The following is an 18804-nucleotide window of genomic DNA, read 5'->3' as shown; positions in this document are numbered from 1 at the left end:
GCGCATCGATTACCCATCTGAAGGAAATACTATGCAAGTTACTCAACGAAAATCCTTTGGATTAACCGACATTAAACTTTCAAAAAACGTAAGTACATGATTGCATCCTAAAAACAAAAATCACTGTATTCCTTTTATTCACCCTACTCAAAAAATTCCATTTCCTATAAAACAAATTGAATATTATATCTCACTTGTTTATTAATTATCACTATAATAGTTCATCTTTCTCTTCTTTGTACTGTTTATCTCTTGTCTCTGATCTGAATCTTTTTTCTTCGAGTTGGAGATTTTGCTACCAGTAAGGTAATCTTGTACGTAGACATTTTGGATAACTTAGCATTTTGGAAGATCACTTGGAGGAGGTACAAGTGACTGATTAGGTCCTTTTCCATTGTCCACCAAGAATGCCATCTTAAGCCCCCATGTTGTGTGCACCTCCAAATGACAATGCATGAACCAAACTCCTACAATCGTACAAAGGATGAAAACATGTTTAAGGTTACAAGGATCTGGTGAAGAAAAATTGTGTAAGGGAACTGACAAGAAAGAACAAACGTCAAGCCAATAAATGAGAAACAATTGAAGAAATGTTAGAAGCAAAAATCATGTCAAAACCATTGTTTAGACTCAATGTGGTACCTGGATTATCTGCACGAAATCGGATTGCTACCCATCCACCAGTTGGCACACCAATGGTGTTCCTCTCAACAGGATCGACCAGGTTAAATTTTTTAGGATCTGTCTTTGGGTTATAATTCCCAAGTCCCCTACCAACGGCAAAGAAATTAAATCCATGAAGATGGACCGGATGGTTCTCGGGGGCAATGATCCCAGTGTCTTGGAGAACAAGTTCAACCGTAGAGTTGTAAGAAAGCCTATAAACTTTGGTACCAGTAGTGGTTTGTAAGTTTGAGGGTGGGGTGCCAGTATAGTTGAAAACATGTAGTGGGTTACCAGGAAAATTGGTGGTGAACACCCCATTAATATTGAAGTAATGTGCTTGAAGTACGGCAGTGGTTGGCATAACAAACGTGACATTGTTGATACTGGCTACCACCCGGCTTCCATTACCGGCTTTGCAAGTCGGACATGGGTTGATTCCGAGCCCCACAGTGAAGAAAAGTTTATGATCAACTTTCAATGGTACCTTGGCAGGGTATTTCTTTGAATTAAGGCTTCGTAGAGAGTTTATGAATTTATTTGCAACTGCAGTGGCATTTTGTGGAGGTGGAATAGTAAGAGTAGTGGAGGCGCTAGAAAGTGTGCCTGAATAGTGCAAAGTGGCTGTTGCCGTGAGGTTATCAACAGCAATAGGAGAGTCCATGAATGGAGAGGCAGCAACCAAGTACTTGCCAGAGTTTTTATTAGCATTTAGAAGGACATTAGTGGTTTGGCCAGGGGCAATCACGATTGTGTCAAGCTTGACTGGCTTAACATAGGTTGCATCCACTTCGACTACAGTAAGCTGGTGTCCTGCTATCTTGAAGAACAGCTCCTCATTGAGTGCTGCATTGATTATGCGTAGCAGGTAGGTGTTACCACTTTGGGCTGGCAGCTTGAACCCACCTGTGCATGATGATTAAGACATGTTATAAAAAATTTCTTAAAATGAATCTTGAAGTTTAAGAAAAAAATATCAAAATTAAGAAGTTTCATTTGCTTTTATGGCCATGTTCACTAGAAGTACCCTCTGAGGAACAATTAGAAATTGGCCCTGGATGGCCGTTGATGGTATGAGCATCTGACACATTTGGCGCTAATCCACCTTGAAGAGCTTGGTTGATCACAGCTTCAGTGTCCGACTTCCACCATTCAGCTGCAATTTATATGTTTATGTTGTTAGTGTCAAATAGTTAAATATAATTGTATTCAAGCACCATAACAACTTGAAAATCGATTATATTTTTTAGACCTCACCTAATACAACAACGATTTCCTTGTGGGGTTTTGGGAAGGGATATGGCACCCCACGCTTAGGCAAGATAACCAAGGCACCGTGTACTGTCGCCCTAAGCCAGAGAATATGTGCATGCCAAAGAAGTGTGCCCCTTTGACCCGTTATGGTGAAATTGTACACATAGCTTTGCCCTGGCTGGATTGGGCATTGAGTGATATATGCAGGTCCATCTGACCACCCTGTTCGGAGTTGCCTAACACCATGCCTGAAAAAGTAAAGTTTAGCAAAAATATGTATTCAAGATTCGATTTCTACAGAGTAATTTGGAGTGATGAAGTATATGCTTTAATTAACAGCTTACCAGTGGATGGTGACATTGTATTTGACATTGTTGACAACCTTCACAAGCACAGTGTCATCTTCCCTAGCATAAAGGGTGGGTCCTGGGAACTGCCCATTCACTGTCACAATGGGCTTGGTCGAACACAATCTTGTGGTACTTTTCATCACCACCTAATTCCCACGTTAACAACAAGCAAAATCAACGTCCGTTTAGACTAACTGGCACAATATTGAAAGATCTATTTCCTCATGTTGGTGTTAGGAAATGATGACAATGCACTTCTTTTGATTTTTACTTTTCTTTAGGTGATGGAATTTTATAAATGTTGATAGACTTTACCTTTCACATAAAGTGAAAAGTGACATGATCGTGGCAAGTTATTTTTCACATGACCTGAAATAGTTGCCGAAAAATTTTTGAAAACATGAAGTTGCCTTATACATATCTATCTAAAGAAGGACAGTTTTATTAAAAATGAGGAAAGAAGAATTCATGTACTATGACTTACATTGAACTTGTAGTGGCGAACTCTGCACTCAATCAAGGCTGGAAAAAGGCAGACCAAAACAAGTACCAGAACTCGAACCCAAGAATCCATTTCCCACACTGATCTTTCTTCTGATCTAACTCAGTATCAAACTTGTTTGTACTTGTTTTGCTTGATTTCTAGGTTGTTGCAGTCATGAAAGATCACTGGCCAACGCATGCTTATAAAGGGCTTGATCAGGGGAGATGGGAGGCATTGCTCTTATGTCGTTTTTGCTTAGTGAGGTAAACTTAAGGATTCTTGATTAACAAGGTAGACAAGCGGACGGGCTTCCTTTGATATCGTGCATCTTACATAAAGTTGTTCTTTAATGAACCAATATTGTAGTTTTGGATATATATATGGTTGTTATGCCTGTCAGCATTTAGGTTGTTATATATGCTCATGCTCGTTAATTCCTTTTCAAATTTCCTTTTCACCCCAAATTAATGCTCACTTTATGGAAGACAAACAGCAATTCCCATAACTTCGATCTGTATTTTATATATTATTTTTTTTTTCTCTTACCCGAAAAAGCCATATGAATCTCTTTCTGGCAGTTGGTTTGTTAACAAGTTGATAGTATAGTGGGGTTGACAGAGATTATTTAATACTTCAGTAGTACTTTCTGATGGTGCCAACAATTAGGAGACGCTTGAACGGGTAATCTAATAATTGCTTTACGTGTAATATTCATTGTCCCAATTAACGCACAGTTTGAAGTTGAAGTCCCTCAGCCATTAAAGATGGCTTCTTTAGTTGCGCATGGGTAGGTAGAATGCAGCATTCCAAACCAGCACATCAAAGAGACCTATCTAAACGGTGGAGGTTATCTTTAAAGATGAAGATCCTAGACTCGAGCATGAGAGGTTTGATCAAGGTTATAATTCACAGCTAGAAATTCTACTAGCATGCAATTAAGGTTTCGTTTGCTTTCAGAAAACATCTCATCTTATCTAATTATTACAATTTTTTCAACTTCTAATACAAAATAAAATAATCAATTCAATTTTTTCAAATTTCAAAACAAAAATAATATTAAAAAATATATTCTAACAATATTTATTCAACTTTTAACTTTAATCTCAACTCATTTCATCTCCTCTCATCTGCGAAAATAAACGAGACAGTGCATATGAAAATTACGTCATGTCAGCACACGACCAACTAGCTTACAAATGTAAATTTTCTACTCCTTTATTATTTATATAGTTGAAGCCCAAGACTTTGGAGAAGTGTTAAAAAAGAGATGGGATCCTTATAATTCGGATTAATATCATTGAAGTGGTGACATATAGAACCAATTAAGAAGAGTGAGAAACTTGTATAAAGAGCCTAGTAGAACTGAAGGCAATAAGCTGTGGGGTACTTAACAACCAAATTACTTCATGGATTTTAATAAATCATCGATCAAAACCACTAATCATTTAATTGGCCCCTATTTTGTACTTCTTTAAAAAGGTCTCTCGGGTTTTAGAGGGTAACTTTTTCCCATTTGCTTTTTAGATTTGATTGTTATTTGGGTATTCTTTTTAAAAAAAATAATTTAGTCTTTAATTTTATTTTCTTTTTTTATAATAATTATATGATTCTTATAGCTAGTTTATAAATGACTTTTTGCTTTCAAAAAGGCTTTTTATTTATTTATTTATTAAAACCTAAAGAACATTTTGTTCTATGGTTTTTTAAAAAACTTATTAGGTGTATGTTTTTATAATAATTGTTTGTATAGCTAGCTGCTAAATTTGATTTTTTTAAAGAATAGAATAATACTTCAATTTTATTGATAAGTCCTCACTTATGACAGAAAAATACCTTATACACAGAGTTGTAAGTGGTTACAAAAGGAAATCCCAAAAACAAGTTCCTAAAATTTAATAAAACTTCTTCCAAACCAAAAGCATGCAAATTATCAAAATTTAAAAATACTAAAGGTTAACGACGAAACAAGGGAATTCTTGCACAATCCATCTAGAAAATACCAATTATATGCTTAGAAAGCTCAAGAAGAGAAGAAAAACCGACTGTACTACCATGGAGCCAAAAGAAGCAAGGCTATCGGCCAAGAAATTACATTCTTAGTAGACATGAAAGATACTAAAAGGAAAAAAGAGTTTAAACTGAAGAATATCATCACAAACATTAAAAAAAGACCAAGAGGAGAGGAAGTACTATTATTAAGCCAATTAACTATAAGAAGAGAATCAGTCTCCACAATAAGATTGTTAGTAATGCTAAGTTGATAACATAAAATAGGATCCATCTTCAAAGCCGACAACTCAACAAAAGTATTAGTACCAACTCCCACAAATGGAGAAAAACCAACAATAAAAGAACCATCGTCGGAACGTGAAACTCCCCTACAACCTGCATGACCAGGATTTTCTTTAGAAACATCATCAATATTCATCTTAAGAACATTAGTATTAGATTCATCAAATTTATCTTTAAATTTTGATAAAAAATACATATTTTTCATATATCTAAAATCTCTTTATCCATAACTCCACATTGGATTAGTCATTTGATTCATCAAAATAATAATACAATATTATTTTTTTAATATTAATATTTTTTATTCTTTTTCATATTTTACAATTATACTAACCATATGTTAATTAATAATTTAATTTGATACTTAAATTATTGTTTCTCAATTAATTTTTTTCTTTATCCTAATTATTTAACAAATACATTTTGACAACCCTTCTTCTACCCACAATCGTATATAGAATTTATTAAACTAACAAACACATTTACAATTCTTTCATCCAACAAACATATTATGCCAATATTTCTTCTACCTAATTGTCACATCTAAAATTCTTGAAACTAACAAACACTTCTACAAACCCTTTTTCTCTACCCAAACTTCACATCTACAATTCTAAAAACTAACAAACACATTCATTCTACCATGCACAAGCTAGATTTGCATCAGGAGTCTGCAAGAAAAGATGTGGAGCATGCCTTCAGAGTACTCCAAGCTAGATTTGCAATTGTGGGTGGACCTGCTAAGTCTTTCCAACTCCAAAGTCTAAAAAACATTATGTACGTATGCATTATCTTGTACAATATGATCATTGAATATGAGTGTCATCAATATCTCGGGACTGACCAGTTCATTTCTGAATCTAATGATAATACTCCACATGAGCCAATTTCACGAGATAATATATCTGAATTCATGGAGTTCATTGCGCAATATCATCGGATTAGAGATAGAGGCACTCATTCTCAACTCCAAGCTGACCTTATCAAGCATTTATGGAATATGCATGGCCGCTCATAATTTACGAGCTAGAAAGTTTATTGTCATTGTTTATTGTCGAACATTTGTGGAATATGCATGGAGTTCATTGTCGTTGTTTCTAACTATTAAATAAGTTTATTATTTAGGATGTGCCGTTGTTTATTGTTTTAAGCTTTTTATTGAAATACGCATGTCATATAGAGTATTGATGGGAGTGGAAGGCCAAAATGCCTTTAATAATAACATCTCTATGCACATTTAGATTTCTTTCTTTTTCTTTTTCTTTTTCTTTTTTTTTTTTTTTTTTGGATATGCAAATTTACTCAAGAGAGACCACAAAGTACCTTTATATAGTATGCCAACAAAACTCTACCTATCGAGAGACGTAAATTCAAAGACATGCTTTAAAAAAATATATAAAAGACTATAAACATTGCCTACACTTCATAATTATAGAAAATTGCCTAAACTGATTCTCAGCAGAATATAATAATCGGGTACAAATGCAAAATAATAATAATAGTCACAAAGTCGAGCCTAATTTTAACAATCACTGCTTGAATGAATACATTGGTTACACAATGTGGCGCCCACGACCTCATGTAAGGAGACACAGGAATCGAGACACAGGATGGTGACAACACAGTCACACATCCCAACGAAGTGCCAGTGTGTGTACATGCAACAGTATACAAATAAAATAACGCAGCGGATAGTCAACTAAGTACCAGAATTTATTTACAATCAAACATCAGTAAAAATTTAAATAGTAGTTATACAGTCATCCATAAAAATATATTACAATAGTTTTCAAATAAACAAACGAGTGATCCCAGATCACTCCTCGGGCGGAGCCATCTCCTCAGGCTCGTCTTCCTCCTCCTCATCTGCATTAAAATCTGCGTTACCACAAAATGGTATCGCAGGTAAGTATGATCCAAAATAACAACGTAATATAAAATGCATCAAATGCAAATAACATGCATGCACATGAAAAATATGCATTTTACTCAACACATTATTTTCTCCGAAAATAATTATTTCAACGCACGCCAAAATCTCATTTTGGCCAAATTATCCGTAAAACATTTTCCCAGAAAATGATTTACCCAGAAATCCAACTCGCACTATTTTCCCATACAATAGTGCATTAATTCCATATGCACCATGCATTAATTTCTATATGCACCATGGCCTCCCCTATGGACCATCCGCATGTCCTGGCTTTGTAGCGGTGCTCAGTTCCGCGCCCGGCGTGTATATGGCCAAATACCCACACTACGCAACGAGCGATGCCCAGTTCCGCGCACAGCGCGTACGTGGCCAGACATCCTCTAGTCCCCGCCAGCAGAAGGACCATGGAGTCGGCACGAGACCATCTCGTCCGATCCCATTGTCGCTCGGCGACAACCCAGGGGACGTTACTCAGTATATTCCGCTCCCGAGTAACCAGAAGAGCTCTACCGAGTTAATGCCCCATCTCGGCTCGGGGTCGTGATACACACGCATCCAAAAATAATATCACATAAAATCACAGCCTTTCAAATCACACATGAGCATGAATGCAATGCACGAAAACCCAGTTTTCTTTACAAACATGATCATGCATGAAATAATGATATGAACATACACCAACACTGATCCAACATCCATCCAGAACCAATCCCAACAAATCCAATCAAAACAACTCATCAACAACCAAACCCAAATAAACCAAACAAACCAAACAACTCCAATCACAAATCCATCCGACCCCCGAACTCCTCGGACTCAGTCCGGCATGCTAAAAAATACAGTAAAATGGGTTAGTGCAAAAATACATTTAAATTACGAAAGTTCTTTGGAGAAATACTTACAGCACTATATAGCAATTTCCAAAGGATCACGAAGTTGAAAAAGGCGACGTCTGAGCAACACCACAGTGTAAAATACACTGTGGCCGTGGGTCACAATAACCAACTTTTCAACAGGTGCAAACGAAGACTCAAGATTGATAGGGTAGGGCCTAGGGAGGTCGGTGAAGCTAGTGGTGGTGGTGGTTGGCCATGGGTGGCGGCAAAAGGGGTGTTTTTAGGCCAAAAATACCCAAAACGAAAATGGAGTTGGATGTGTTTCACCGGTGATGGATTGGAGGTGGGGTTTGGTCCAATGGGTTGCTAGGAGGTTGAGGATGAAGTGGTGTGAAGATGGTGGCCAATGGTGGTGCGACGGTGGCGCTGGAGCGAAAGTGACGGCGCGGCTTTGAAGGGCTACTGGTGGTTAACGGCGGCGCGAATGGAGGTGAGGTTGGTGGGGTAAGGTCGCCGGCAGCTGGGGAACCAAATGAGGTGGGCGGTGACGGTCATGGTGGCGCGACGGCCGCGGGTTGGGTATGGGAGACGGACGCATGCGAGAGAGGGAGAGCAGACTGGGTCGCGCGGGAGAGAAGGCCGAAGGAGAAATAATGGGAAAAAGAAAAGAAAGAGAAAAGAAAAGGAGAGGAAAGAAAAATGGAGGAAAAAGAAATGAGGTCCAATTCCCATAACTTGGGTCACAAAAATGATCCAACGGAAACGATTTCAAAACCTCAAGTTAAATAAAATAATTTAAACGTAATGGTAAAGTCAAATTGAAATAATTAAATCCCACATCAATTAATTAAATATGAAAAATAATTTAAATGCACAACAATAAATAAATATTAAGAAAGCACATAAAATTTAATTTTCACCAATTAAAAATTCTAAAAATAATCCAATTAAAATCCAATAATTTTAAAATAAGAGAATAATTTTTGAATAAAATAAAAATAATCCTTCAATAAAAATACACTAAAATATGGGGTGTTACATCCTCCCCCCCTTAAAAAAAATTTCGTCCTCGAAATTAGCAAGGTCAAACATTAAACCAAGACAGGATCAAGATTCAACCGAGAGCAAACTTAGAACATACCGTCAAAATCAATCAAACAAGTACGGATATTGCTCCCTCATGTCGGCTTCTCTCTCCCAAGAGAATTCTTGAGCCAACGGATCACCCCATGACACTTTCACCATAGGTATTGTCTTGGACCTTAACTCTTGCTCTTTCCAATTCACGATCTGTGTTGGGGCAACTTCATAAGTAAGGTTGGGCCGCAGTTGAATGTGTTCGGGATCCACAAAACATGGCTCTTGTTGTTCAAAACTCTTCTTCAATGAGGACACATGAAACACATCATGAACATCCTCAAAATAATCTGGCAAGGCAACTCTATAAGCAGCAAGCCCAACCTTCTCTATGATCTGAAAAGGGCTAACATATCTTGGACTAAGCTTTCCTTTCTTACTAAAGCGCTTAACACCTTTCATAGGAGAGACTTTGAAATAAACCCAGTCATCTAATTCAAAGGATACGTCTCTTCTTCTTGTATCTGCGTAACTTTTCTGGCGACTTTGCGCTTCAGCCATCTTCTTCCTGATAAACTGAACTTGATCCTTCATTTCTTGAATTATCTCGGGCCCAAACAATTTGTTCTCGCCAACTTCATCCCAACATAAAGGCGATCTGCACTTCTGTCCATATAAAACTTCATACGGGGCCATCTGAATGGAGGAATGAAAACTGTTATTATAAGATAACTCAATAAGCGGTAAGTGATTCTCCCAACTTACTTGGAATTCCATGACACAAGACCGCAACATATCCTCCAGAGTCTGAATAGTACGCTCTGATTGGCCGTCTGTTTGGGGGTGATACGCCGAACTAAACTTCAATTTAGTGCCTAATGCTGCCTGCAAACTCTTCCAGAAATGGGACGTGAATCGCGAGTCCCGATCTGACACGATACTCTTGGGTATTCCATGCAAACGCACTATTTCCTTGACATATATCCGAGTCAACTTACTCAAAGAGTCAGTATTATTAAAAGGCAAGAAACGGGCACTCTTGGTCAACCGATCCACAATCACCCAAATGGAGTTCTTCCCACTAGGAGTCCTTGGCAAACCCACAACAAAATTCATAGAAATATTATCCCACTTCCACTCAGGAATAGGGAGAGGTTGAGGTCTACCTTGATGCTCAACCTTAACTTGACGGCACGTGACACATTCCTCAATGAACATGGCATTATCCAACATACTCATTTTAGTCCCCCAATGACACATCACAACCAGTATTCCTAGAGTGACTGCTATCCAAAAATCTCATTTCTTCGAGAACCTTAATACAACATCCAATAAATTCCAATGATCAAAAGCCCTTACAATAATATGTGCCAACTGCAATCAACTCCTATGCTCCAACTTCTAAACCTTCATTGAATTCTACTATTAGAAACCTAATAGCCACTTCCAATGTTAACCATCAGTAACAGATTTTGTACAACCAAATGATTAATCTTCAATTACAAGTATCTTCTCAAAATTCAAGTCACCATTAATTCTTCAAATCAGCACAATTTGAACTCCTGACTACAACAAAAATACAACGCTTCTGCTGCGCACTCCGATATTCGCCACATGCATAAAACTTACGTCCTCATGAAACTAACACCATCGAGTACAAGGTGGCTCCATTCTTACTAACCAAAACTCTTATCACAATTTGGTAGAAAAATACCCTCTCCCAAAACCACGAGTTATAACTCAAATTCCTCAATTAACTCCAGCTGCCTGGATAAAATCAAATTCCATAAAATACACCCATGATCATTGACAGAAAATCAATATCAAACAACCTCAACATCTCAAATTGAAAATAAGCAACTTCAACCCAAAATATATTCATCTCATCTACAATAAGAAGCATACTTTAAAAGACTCAATTCTAACCTAGCGAACCAAAAAGAGTGCCTAGAGACTTCTACCTAACAGCCTAAACCCGAAAGCTCATCATCTACATTTTGAACATCTGATCTAGCGGTGACTAAACTCACTATGAACCACCATTGACTACACTAAAACATTATCAAAACCTTCTTGGTAACTCGCCCACCTATTTCTACTCCTATAAGCTAGCATTAAAACGACTAGTTCCTTCAATAGCATTTCACTATTTAAACCTTAATGCAAACCATACTGGTTAAATATTCAATCTACCAAAAGCCATTGCAAAGCACCCAAGGATCCTATTGCTTTATTAACCCACATACTTGATCATATTATCCACCGTTGATGCCTAAGCTTCAACTTCGAAGATCTTTTCATACACCATACATGATGTCCCAACAATCTCTCTTCAAGTTAAATAACAATGTCCTTAATTCAACCAATTAGATGCTCAATCTCCAAAGGTAAATATAGCCTCAAGATAAAAATGAAAATAAAAAATAAAAATAAAAATAAAAAATACCTAAGTAACCTCAAGTCACAATTAATTTCTGAAAATAATCACAATAACTAATATCAACCATGATTCCATTAAGTAACCCACTTGACTACACACTTCGATCAACTCATCAAAAATTCCAAGCCAAGGTATCCTGAATTAGTACTATTGTGTCGACTCATCTTCAACACTTACCAAAGTTACTTTCTCCAAACCAAAATAAGACTAGAACCTATACCCTCCGAAATACGTACACACACCATTTCTACGCATCAATCTCATGCACCTCAGCCAAAACCAATAATCCTCCAAACGTGCAAGTGATCATCCTTACCATTTCCATTACTAGACCTATATCCTTGAAATCAGAAAAAATCATTTCCTAAATCCGCACCATCTATTTTCCTTAAAATTTAATATGGATTAAATCCTCAACCTGACACTGTAACCTCAAGCTAAAAACAATTATTAACTGAACTAGATCAACATCATCCATCTCCAAAGAAATTCTCCCTTAAAAAATTCTCATATCAGTAACTTAACTCAGATCAATCCTATTTTAATTCAGCTATTCCACTCTGCAATTCTAAAACCTTAAACCAAATAAAAAATCATTTTCCAAAATCATGAAAATCAATGACCTTAAATCTAAAACACTCACCTTATAAAACTCGTAAATTCTAAAACCCCAAATGTTATCAAATTGCTTATCAAGGTCGGCAAAATCGAAAACTTCTACTCTAAGTAATCCCTCAAATGCTTGTTAAACCTACTAGCTTAAATCCCATAAACTTATTTCCTAAAAACTATGGGCCTCAATCCTTAGATGAACTTCTCATAAATCTAACATTGACATTCCTTGAACTTACAACCTCCTACCCATAGACTCACTACATAAATTCTACAGAACCTAAAACCTCAATTATTCTAAGCAATTAAAAACTATTCCCCTCCTTAGCAGCAACTTGAGTACCTAATCCAAAGAGTTCACCCAAACCCTGATGCTCGAGCCTTGGTATTAAAACAACCAATCACCAAGAGTTCAGGCCTATTACACCAATGTTTAAGCCTAACAATGACCTTCTCAGTCGTACCACCTTCCTGTCATAACATAACCCTTAACCCGCCTTTCAATTTCGAACAAAACAAAATAAAATAAAATTCCATAAATAAAATAACATACGACAAAATGCATAAAACCAATCAAGTAGTTCACAATAAAATAAATAAAACAATAAAATAATCCGCCATAAAATAAAACAATTAAATTAAAATGACATACAATAAAATAAATAAACAACAAAATTATTATACAATAAAATAAATAAAGCCAATAAAACCATACTCAACCAAAGGTAAACACTAATTAAAGCAATAAAATAAAATAAATCAAATAACATCAATTAACATAAAATAAAATAGCAATAAACTCATAATATAAAATAAATAACTTAACTTACACCACTTAAACAAAAATTTTATTATTTTAAAATAATAAAAATAATTTTCTGGTACTATCCTAAGCGACATGTGGTTTTACCCAGAGTCGAACTGCTCTGATACTACCTGTGGCGCCCACGACCCCCATATAAGGAGACAAGGGAATCGAGACACCAGGATGGTGACAACACGGTCACACATCTCAACGAAGTGCCAGTGTGTGTACATGCAACAGTGTACAAATAAAATAACGCAGCAGATAGTCAACTAAGTACCAGAATTTATTTACAATCAAACATCAGTAAAAATTTAAATAGCAGTTATACAGTCATCCATAAAAATATATTACAATAGTTTTCAAATAAACAAACGAGTGATCTCAAATCACTCCTCGGGCGGAGCCGTCTCCTCAAGCTCGCCCTCCTCCTCCTCATCTGCAGCAAAATCTGCATTACTACAAAATGGTATCGCAGGTAAGTATGACCCAAAATAACAACGTAATATAAAATGCATCAAATGCAACTAACATGCATGCAGATGAAAAATATGCATTTTACTCAACACATTATCTTTCCCGAAAATAATTATTTCAATGCACGCCAAAATCCCATTTTGGCCAAATTATCCGTAAAACATTTTCCCAGAAAATGATTTACCCAGAAATCCAACTCGCACTATTTTTCCAGAAAATAGTGCATTAATTCCGCATGCACCATGCATTAATTTCCATATGCACTATGGCCTCCCCTATGGACCATCCACACGTCCTGGCTTCGTAACGGTGCTCAGTTCCACACCCGACGCGTACATGGCCAAGCACCCACACTACGCAACGAGCGATGCCTAGTTCCGCGCCCAGCGGGTACATGGTCAGACATCCTCTAGTCCCCGCCAGCAGAAGGACCACGGAGTCGGCACGAGACCATCTCATTCGATCCCATTGTCGCCCGGCGACAACCCAGGGGACGTTACTCAGTATATTCCGCTCCCGAGTAACCAGAGGAGCTCCACCGAGTTAATGCCCCATCTCGGCTCGGGGTCGTGATACATACGCACCCAAAAAAAATATCACATAAAATCACAGCCTTTCAAATCACACATGAGCATGAATGCAATGCACGAAAACCCAATTTTCTTTACAAACATGATCATGCATGAAATAATGATATGAACATGCACCAACACTGATCCAACATCCATCCAGAACCAATCCCAACAAATCCAATCAAAACAACTCATCAATAACCAAACTCAAATAAACCAAACCAACCAAACAACTCCAATCACAAATCCATCCGACCCCCGAACTCCTCGGACTCAGTCCGGCATGCCAAAAAATACAGTGAAATGGGTTAGTGCAAAAATACATTTAAATTATGAAAGTTCTTTGGAGAAATACTTACAGCGCTATATAGCAATTTCCGAAGGATCACGAAGTTGAAAAAGGCGACGTCTGAGCAACACCACAGTGTAAAATACACTGTGGCCATGGGTCACAATAACCAACTTTTCAACAGGTGCAAACGAAGACTCAAGATTGATAGGGTAAGGCCTAGGGAGGTCGGTGAATCTAGTGATAATGGTGGTTAGCCGTGGGTGGCGGCACAAGGGGTGTTTTTAGGCCAAAAATACCCAAAACGAAAATGGAATTGGATGTGTTTCACCGGTGACGGATCGGAGGTGGGGTTGGGCCAATGGGTTGCTAGGAGGTCAAGGATGAAGTGGTGTGAAGATGGTGGCTAATGGTGGTGCGACGGCGGCATTGGAGCGAAAGTGACGCCGCGGCTTTGAAGGGCTACTGGTGGTTAACGGCGGCGCGAATGGAGGTGAGGTTGGTGGGGTAAGGTCACCGGCGGCTGGGGAACCAAATGGGGTTGGCGGTGACGGTCCCGGCAGCGCGACGACGGCGGGTTGGATATGGGCGACAGACGCACGAGAGAGAGGGAGAGCGGACTGGGTCGCGCGGGAGAGAAGGTCGAAGGAGAAATAAGGGGAAAAAGAGAAGAAAGAGAAAAGAAAAGGAGAGGAAAGAAAAATTGAGGAAAAAGAAATGAGATCCAATTTTTATAATTTGGGTCACAAAAATGATCCAACGGAAACGATTTCAAAACTTCAAGTTAAATAAAATAATTTAAACGTAATGGTAAAGCCAAATTGAAATAATTAAATCCCACATTAATTAATTAAATATGAAAAACAATTTAAATGCACAACAATAAATAAATATTAAGAAAGCACATAAAATTTAATTTTCACCAATTAAAAAATCCTAAAAACAATCCAATTAAAATCCAATAATTTTAAAACAAGAGAATAATTTTTGAATAAAATAAAAATAATCTTTCAATAAAAATACACTAAAATATGGGGTGTTACACACAATTCAACAATTGATACCATGGAGTCATACAGGCTGCCCAGATCAAGCAAAACATGAAATGAACAATTCAGATTACAAGTCACAGTTCCTCTTCCAAAATCAAGTCACAATTCCACAAAACATCAACTAAAATTCAGATTACAAGTGGATGCCCAGATCACAGTTTCCCTCAATAAAATCATAACACAATTCCACAAAACATGAAATGAACAATTCAGATTACAAGTCACAGTTCCCCTTCCAAAATCAAGTCACAATTTCACAAAACATCAACTAAAATTCAGATTACAGGTGGCTATCCAGATCACAGTTCTCCTCAACAAAATCATATCACAATTTCACAAAACATGAAATGAACAATTCAGATTACAAGTCATAGTTCCCCTTCCAAAATCAAGTCACAATTTCACAAAACATCAACTAAAATTCATATTACAAGTGGCTGCCCAAATCACAGTTCCCCTCAACAAAATCAGATCACAATTCTACAAAACATGAAATGAACAATTCAAATTACAAGTCACAGTTTCCCTTCCAAAATCAAGTCACAATTCCACAAAATATTAACTAAAATTCAGATTACAAGTGGCTGCCCAGATCACAATTCCCCTCAACAAAATCAGGTCACAATTCATATTAACCTTTCAAAAATACGTTCGTCTATTTAAAACGAAACAAATTCAAATATCATAGTGGCTGCCCAACCACTAAAAACTGAAATTTTTTTTATCATAGCCAACATACCTCCATGAGGTGTGGATGGAGATCTGTCGAATGTACCTTCAGAATTATTGAAAGAGTCCTCATAAATTTTTCTCTGAATATTAAGGAAATAGACTTGTTGCATGATAGTCATGTTAGAAAGATTCTTGCTAATGATCTCTGCCTCGAACTTTCTCTTATCAAGTTCCAGTTGTGCACCTCTAACTTCATCCGCATTTGTCACCCATGCTCTCCTCTCTACCATGAACAACCGTCTATCATCGGTCAATTTTTCTAACACACCGTTGAACTCAGCATCACATGATTCCTAGGCCTTCCGCTTCCTCAAGTTATCTTTCTCAGTTTTTTTGCCTGGAGGCCTCTCAACATTGTCGACAATTTTACTTGACTGCTCATTGGCTGGACATTTATCGTGTGGTTTTCTCCTTGTATTCAGATTGTTCATATGTTGCTGCCATTTGGGTTGGTGTCTCAATTGAACCAACAATGCTCCAGTGTGAAATTCTCCTTCTCTATCTCTTTGTACATTATTTTTACTTTTTCAATATGAAAAATTGAATGAATATTATCAGAAAATAAATCATAGATAAATAAATACATTATTAAAGGAAAATGATACATACCTTGTATTCCTTAGTCACACCACTTGGGTGCAATGATTCTACTTGCACAAGAAATGCACAAAACTTGTTTGTGCATTTTTGAATCATGGATCAATGATTGATCAATGACCCTATTGAACGATTTGTAGTTTTTAGTTTTTTATACTCGTGATAAAACTTATAAATTTTGTCCCACATTTGCGTGGATTTTTTATCGGTACCCTATATGGCATCAATGCTAATGTTGAGCCAACCAGAAACAAATAAGTTATCCTACTCAACAGTGAAAGATGCACCTCTTTAAACATTTTTTATCGAAGGCCTTTCTTCATCGTGAAAGGGAGTTGTTTGGATCATAACATTAGAATATTGCCCATATGTTGGAGTGCAACCTTCTCCTCTACTTTGTAAGAGAGTGGTGAAGAAGGGGTCCTCCTCAGATGGAGTGTCCATCCTTTAACAGTCAGACAATAGATACAAGGTAGCACAAGAAAATAAATACCAGGCAGGACAAGAAAATAGATACAAGGCAGCACATTTTTAAAAAATATCAAACCATGCTGCATGTTGGTTTCCCAAAATTCATTTAAAACTGTTAAGTAGTAACAGTTACACAGCAAGTTCATTTACACATCAAGTTCATTTACACAACATTACAATTAGCAATACCAAAAAAAACTTAGCAAATAATTAGCAGTAATGAGGATGTATTTTAACAATTTCCTCATCCAAATTCATATGAATTTAGTAGAAAAAAGCACAAAGAAATTCACAATTTCTTCATCATTTCTATTAATTTCATTACTATAAAGTAAAAAGCAATAATAAAAAGTGTTCCACATGATAAAACAAAATTTTATCAGTTCCAGAATTTTAACTATATTGCCATTGTTTTGCAAAAATAGAGTTTTATCAATTCCAACATTGAATAGAGCAGTATACATTATAAAAAAAATGTCTAAAGCAACTTCCTGAAAATGGGATAATACTTTGAATATGTTTTAATCACAACAACCCACAAAAAGTCACAATTAATATTACAATTCAAATCACAATTCAGATTACAAAAAGTCACAATTAATTTCCAATGTAATTACAGATATATTAATGAAATATGAAGAAGGCAGTATTTATTCCTAGTGCTTTCACAAGAAGCACCCACTTTTGCACTTTAAGTTCACTTCATTAAATGCACTTTACTGTAAGATTAAGAAACAATTTCTCTTGATGCCTTGTGCTTGCATGTAAGCAAGCACGCATCCGCAACATTGGACATATTATTTCTGCTCAAAATGAAACTTTTAGACCCCAGAACAGCAAGCTTACAAAGTTAATTTTGCATATGGGACACAACACCCACTTAACAACTTTTAACTACATAAATTGTAGTTAAAATGTCATCAAAGGAGAAACATCCAGTAATAATGAAGTTGATAATAGATGGAAGGGCTTATGGGATTTGAATATACTAGAAAAGGTGAAATTATTTCTATAAAAGGTTGCGAATGACTACCCACCCACAAAAAAAGAAACTATGTGCACTCTGTCCAATATGCCAACAGGATAATGAAGATGTTATGCATGTTCTCTGGAAGTGCAATGCTACAAATGATGTATGGTATGAGTCACTAATCAAAACTCAAAAAGGGTGCACTGATGAGAATGATTTTATGGACCTTTGGGGAAAACTACTCTAGTTGCACATTGCATAAAAATTACTCTAGTTGCTAACACCAAAGCAAAAATGTTGTCCTTAGTCCTATGCTTTCTCTATCACTTGACAAAATAAAGAATCAAGATTTAGTTCCATGAAAATTTGAATTAATCAGTTACAGGCTTGATTTCATGCCCACAACATGTACCAATTCTACTCTGCCAGCAATTGAAGTTTCTTAATTTCACACACAATACATTAGAAATTAATTGAAAAAAGCATCTATATTTTGAAAAAACCAATCGACTCAATACAAAGTTCTAAAAAAATGAAATTAATTGAAAAAAGCATCTATATTTTGCCCATGAAGAAACAATAGAAAGCCAACAAAAAATAATTGAAAAAACAACCCTTTCTTTCAAACAACTCAAACAGGAGAAGGATTGAAATATATACATGGAGTTGAAAATTTCTTCACGGGCAAAAATACATACATAAAGCATACAAATGTAGTGTAAAATTTCTCATACATGCACATATGATTTATATATATATATATATATATATATATATATATATATATATGAGAGAGTGAACTCACAGGGATAGAGAACGTTCGGAGCAGAACAGAAAGGAGCAGCAACGGTGAGCCTATAGAGGTGATGGAGGTCCTCTTTCACTTGTAACACCTCGT

At 36.5% G+C, this 18804-nt stretch overlaps 1 protein-coding gene across 1 annotated transcript; it reads right to left on the bottom strand.

The window, feature by feature from the left end:
• Nucleotides 1-44: 44 nt before the first annotated feature.
• Nucleotides 45-2937, bottom strand: LOC121266033 (laccase-4-like). The gene is made up of 6 exons (XM_041169725.1): nt 2752-2937; nt 2262-2413; nt 1921-2165; nt 1691-1819; nt 643-1569; nt 45-467 (listed from the first exon to the last, which is right to left on the bottom strand). The coding sequence occupies exons 1-6, from the start codon at nt 2839-2841 to the stop codon at nt 337-339; spliced, it is 1674 nt and encodes a 557-aa protein (XP_041025659.1). The 5' UTR covers nt 2842-2937; the 3' UTR covers nt 45-336.
• Nucleotides 2938-18804: the final 15867 nt, after the last annotated feature.

This window comes from Juglans microcarpa x Juglans regia, chromosome 5D, assembly GCF_004785595.1.
Source record: "Juglans microcarpa x Juglans regia isolate MS1-56 chromosome 5D, Jm3101_v1.0, whole genome shotgun sequence".
NCBI lineage: Eukaryota > Viridiplantae > Streptophyta > Magnoliopsida > Fagales > Juglandaceae > Juglans > Juglans microcarpa x Juglans regia.
The sequence above is the reverse complement of the archived record's forward strand: the minus strand, read 5'-3'. Positions and strand labels throughout refer to the sequence as shown.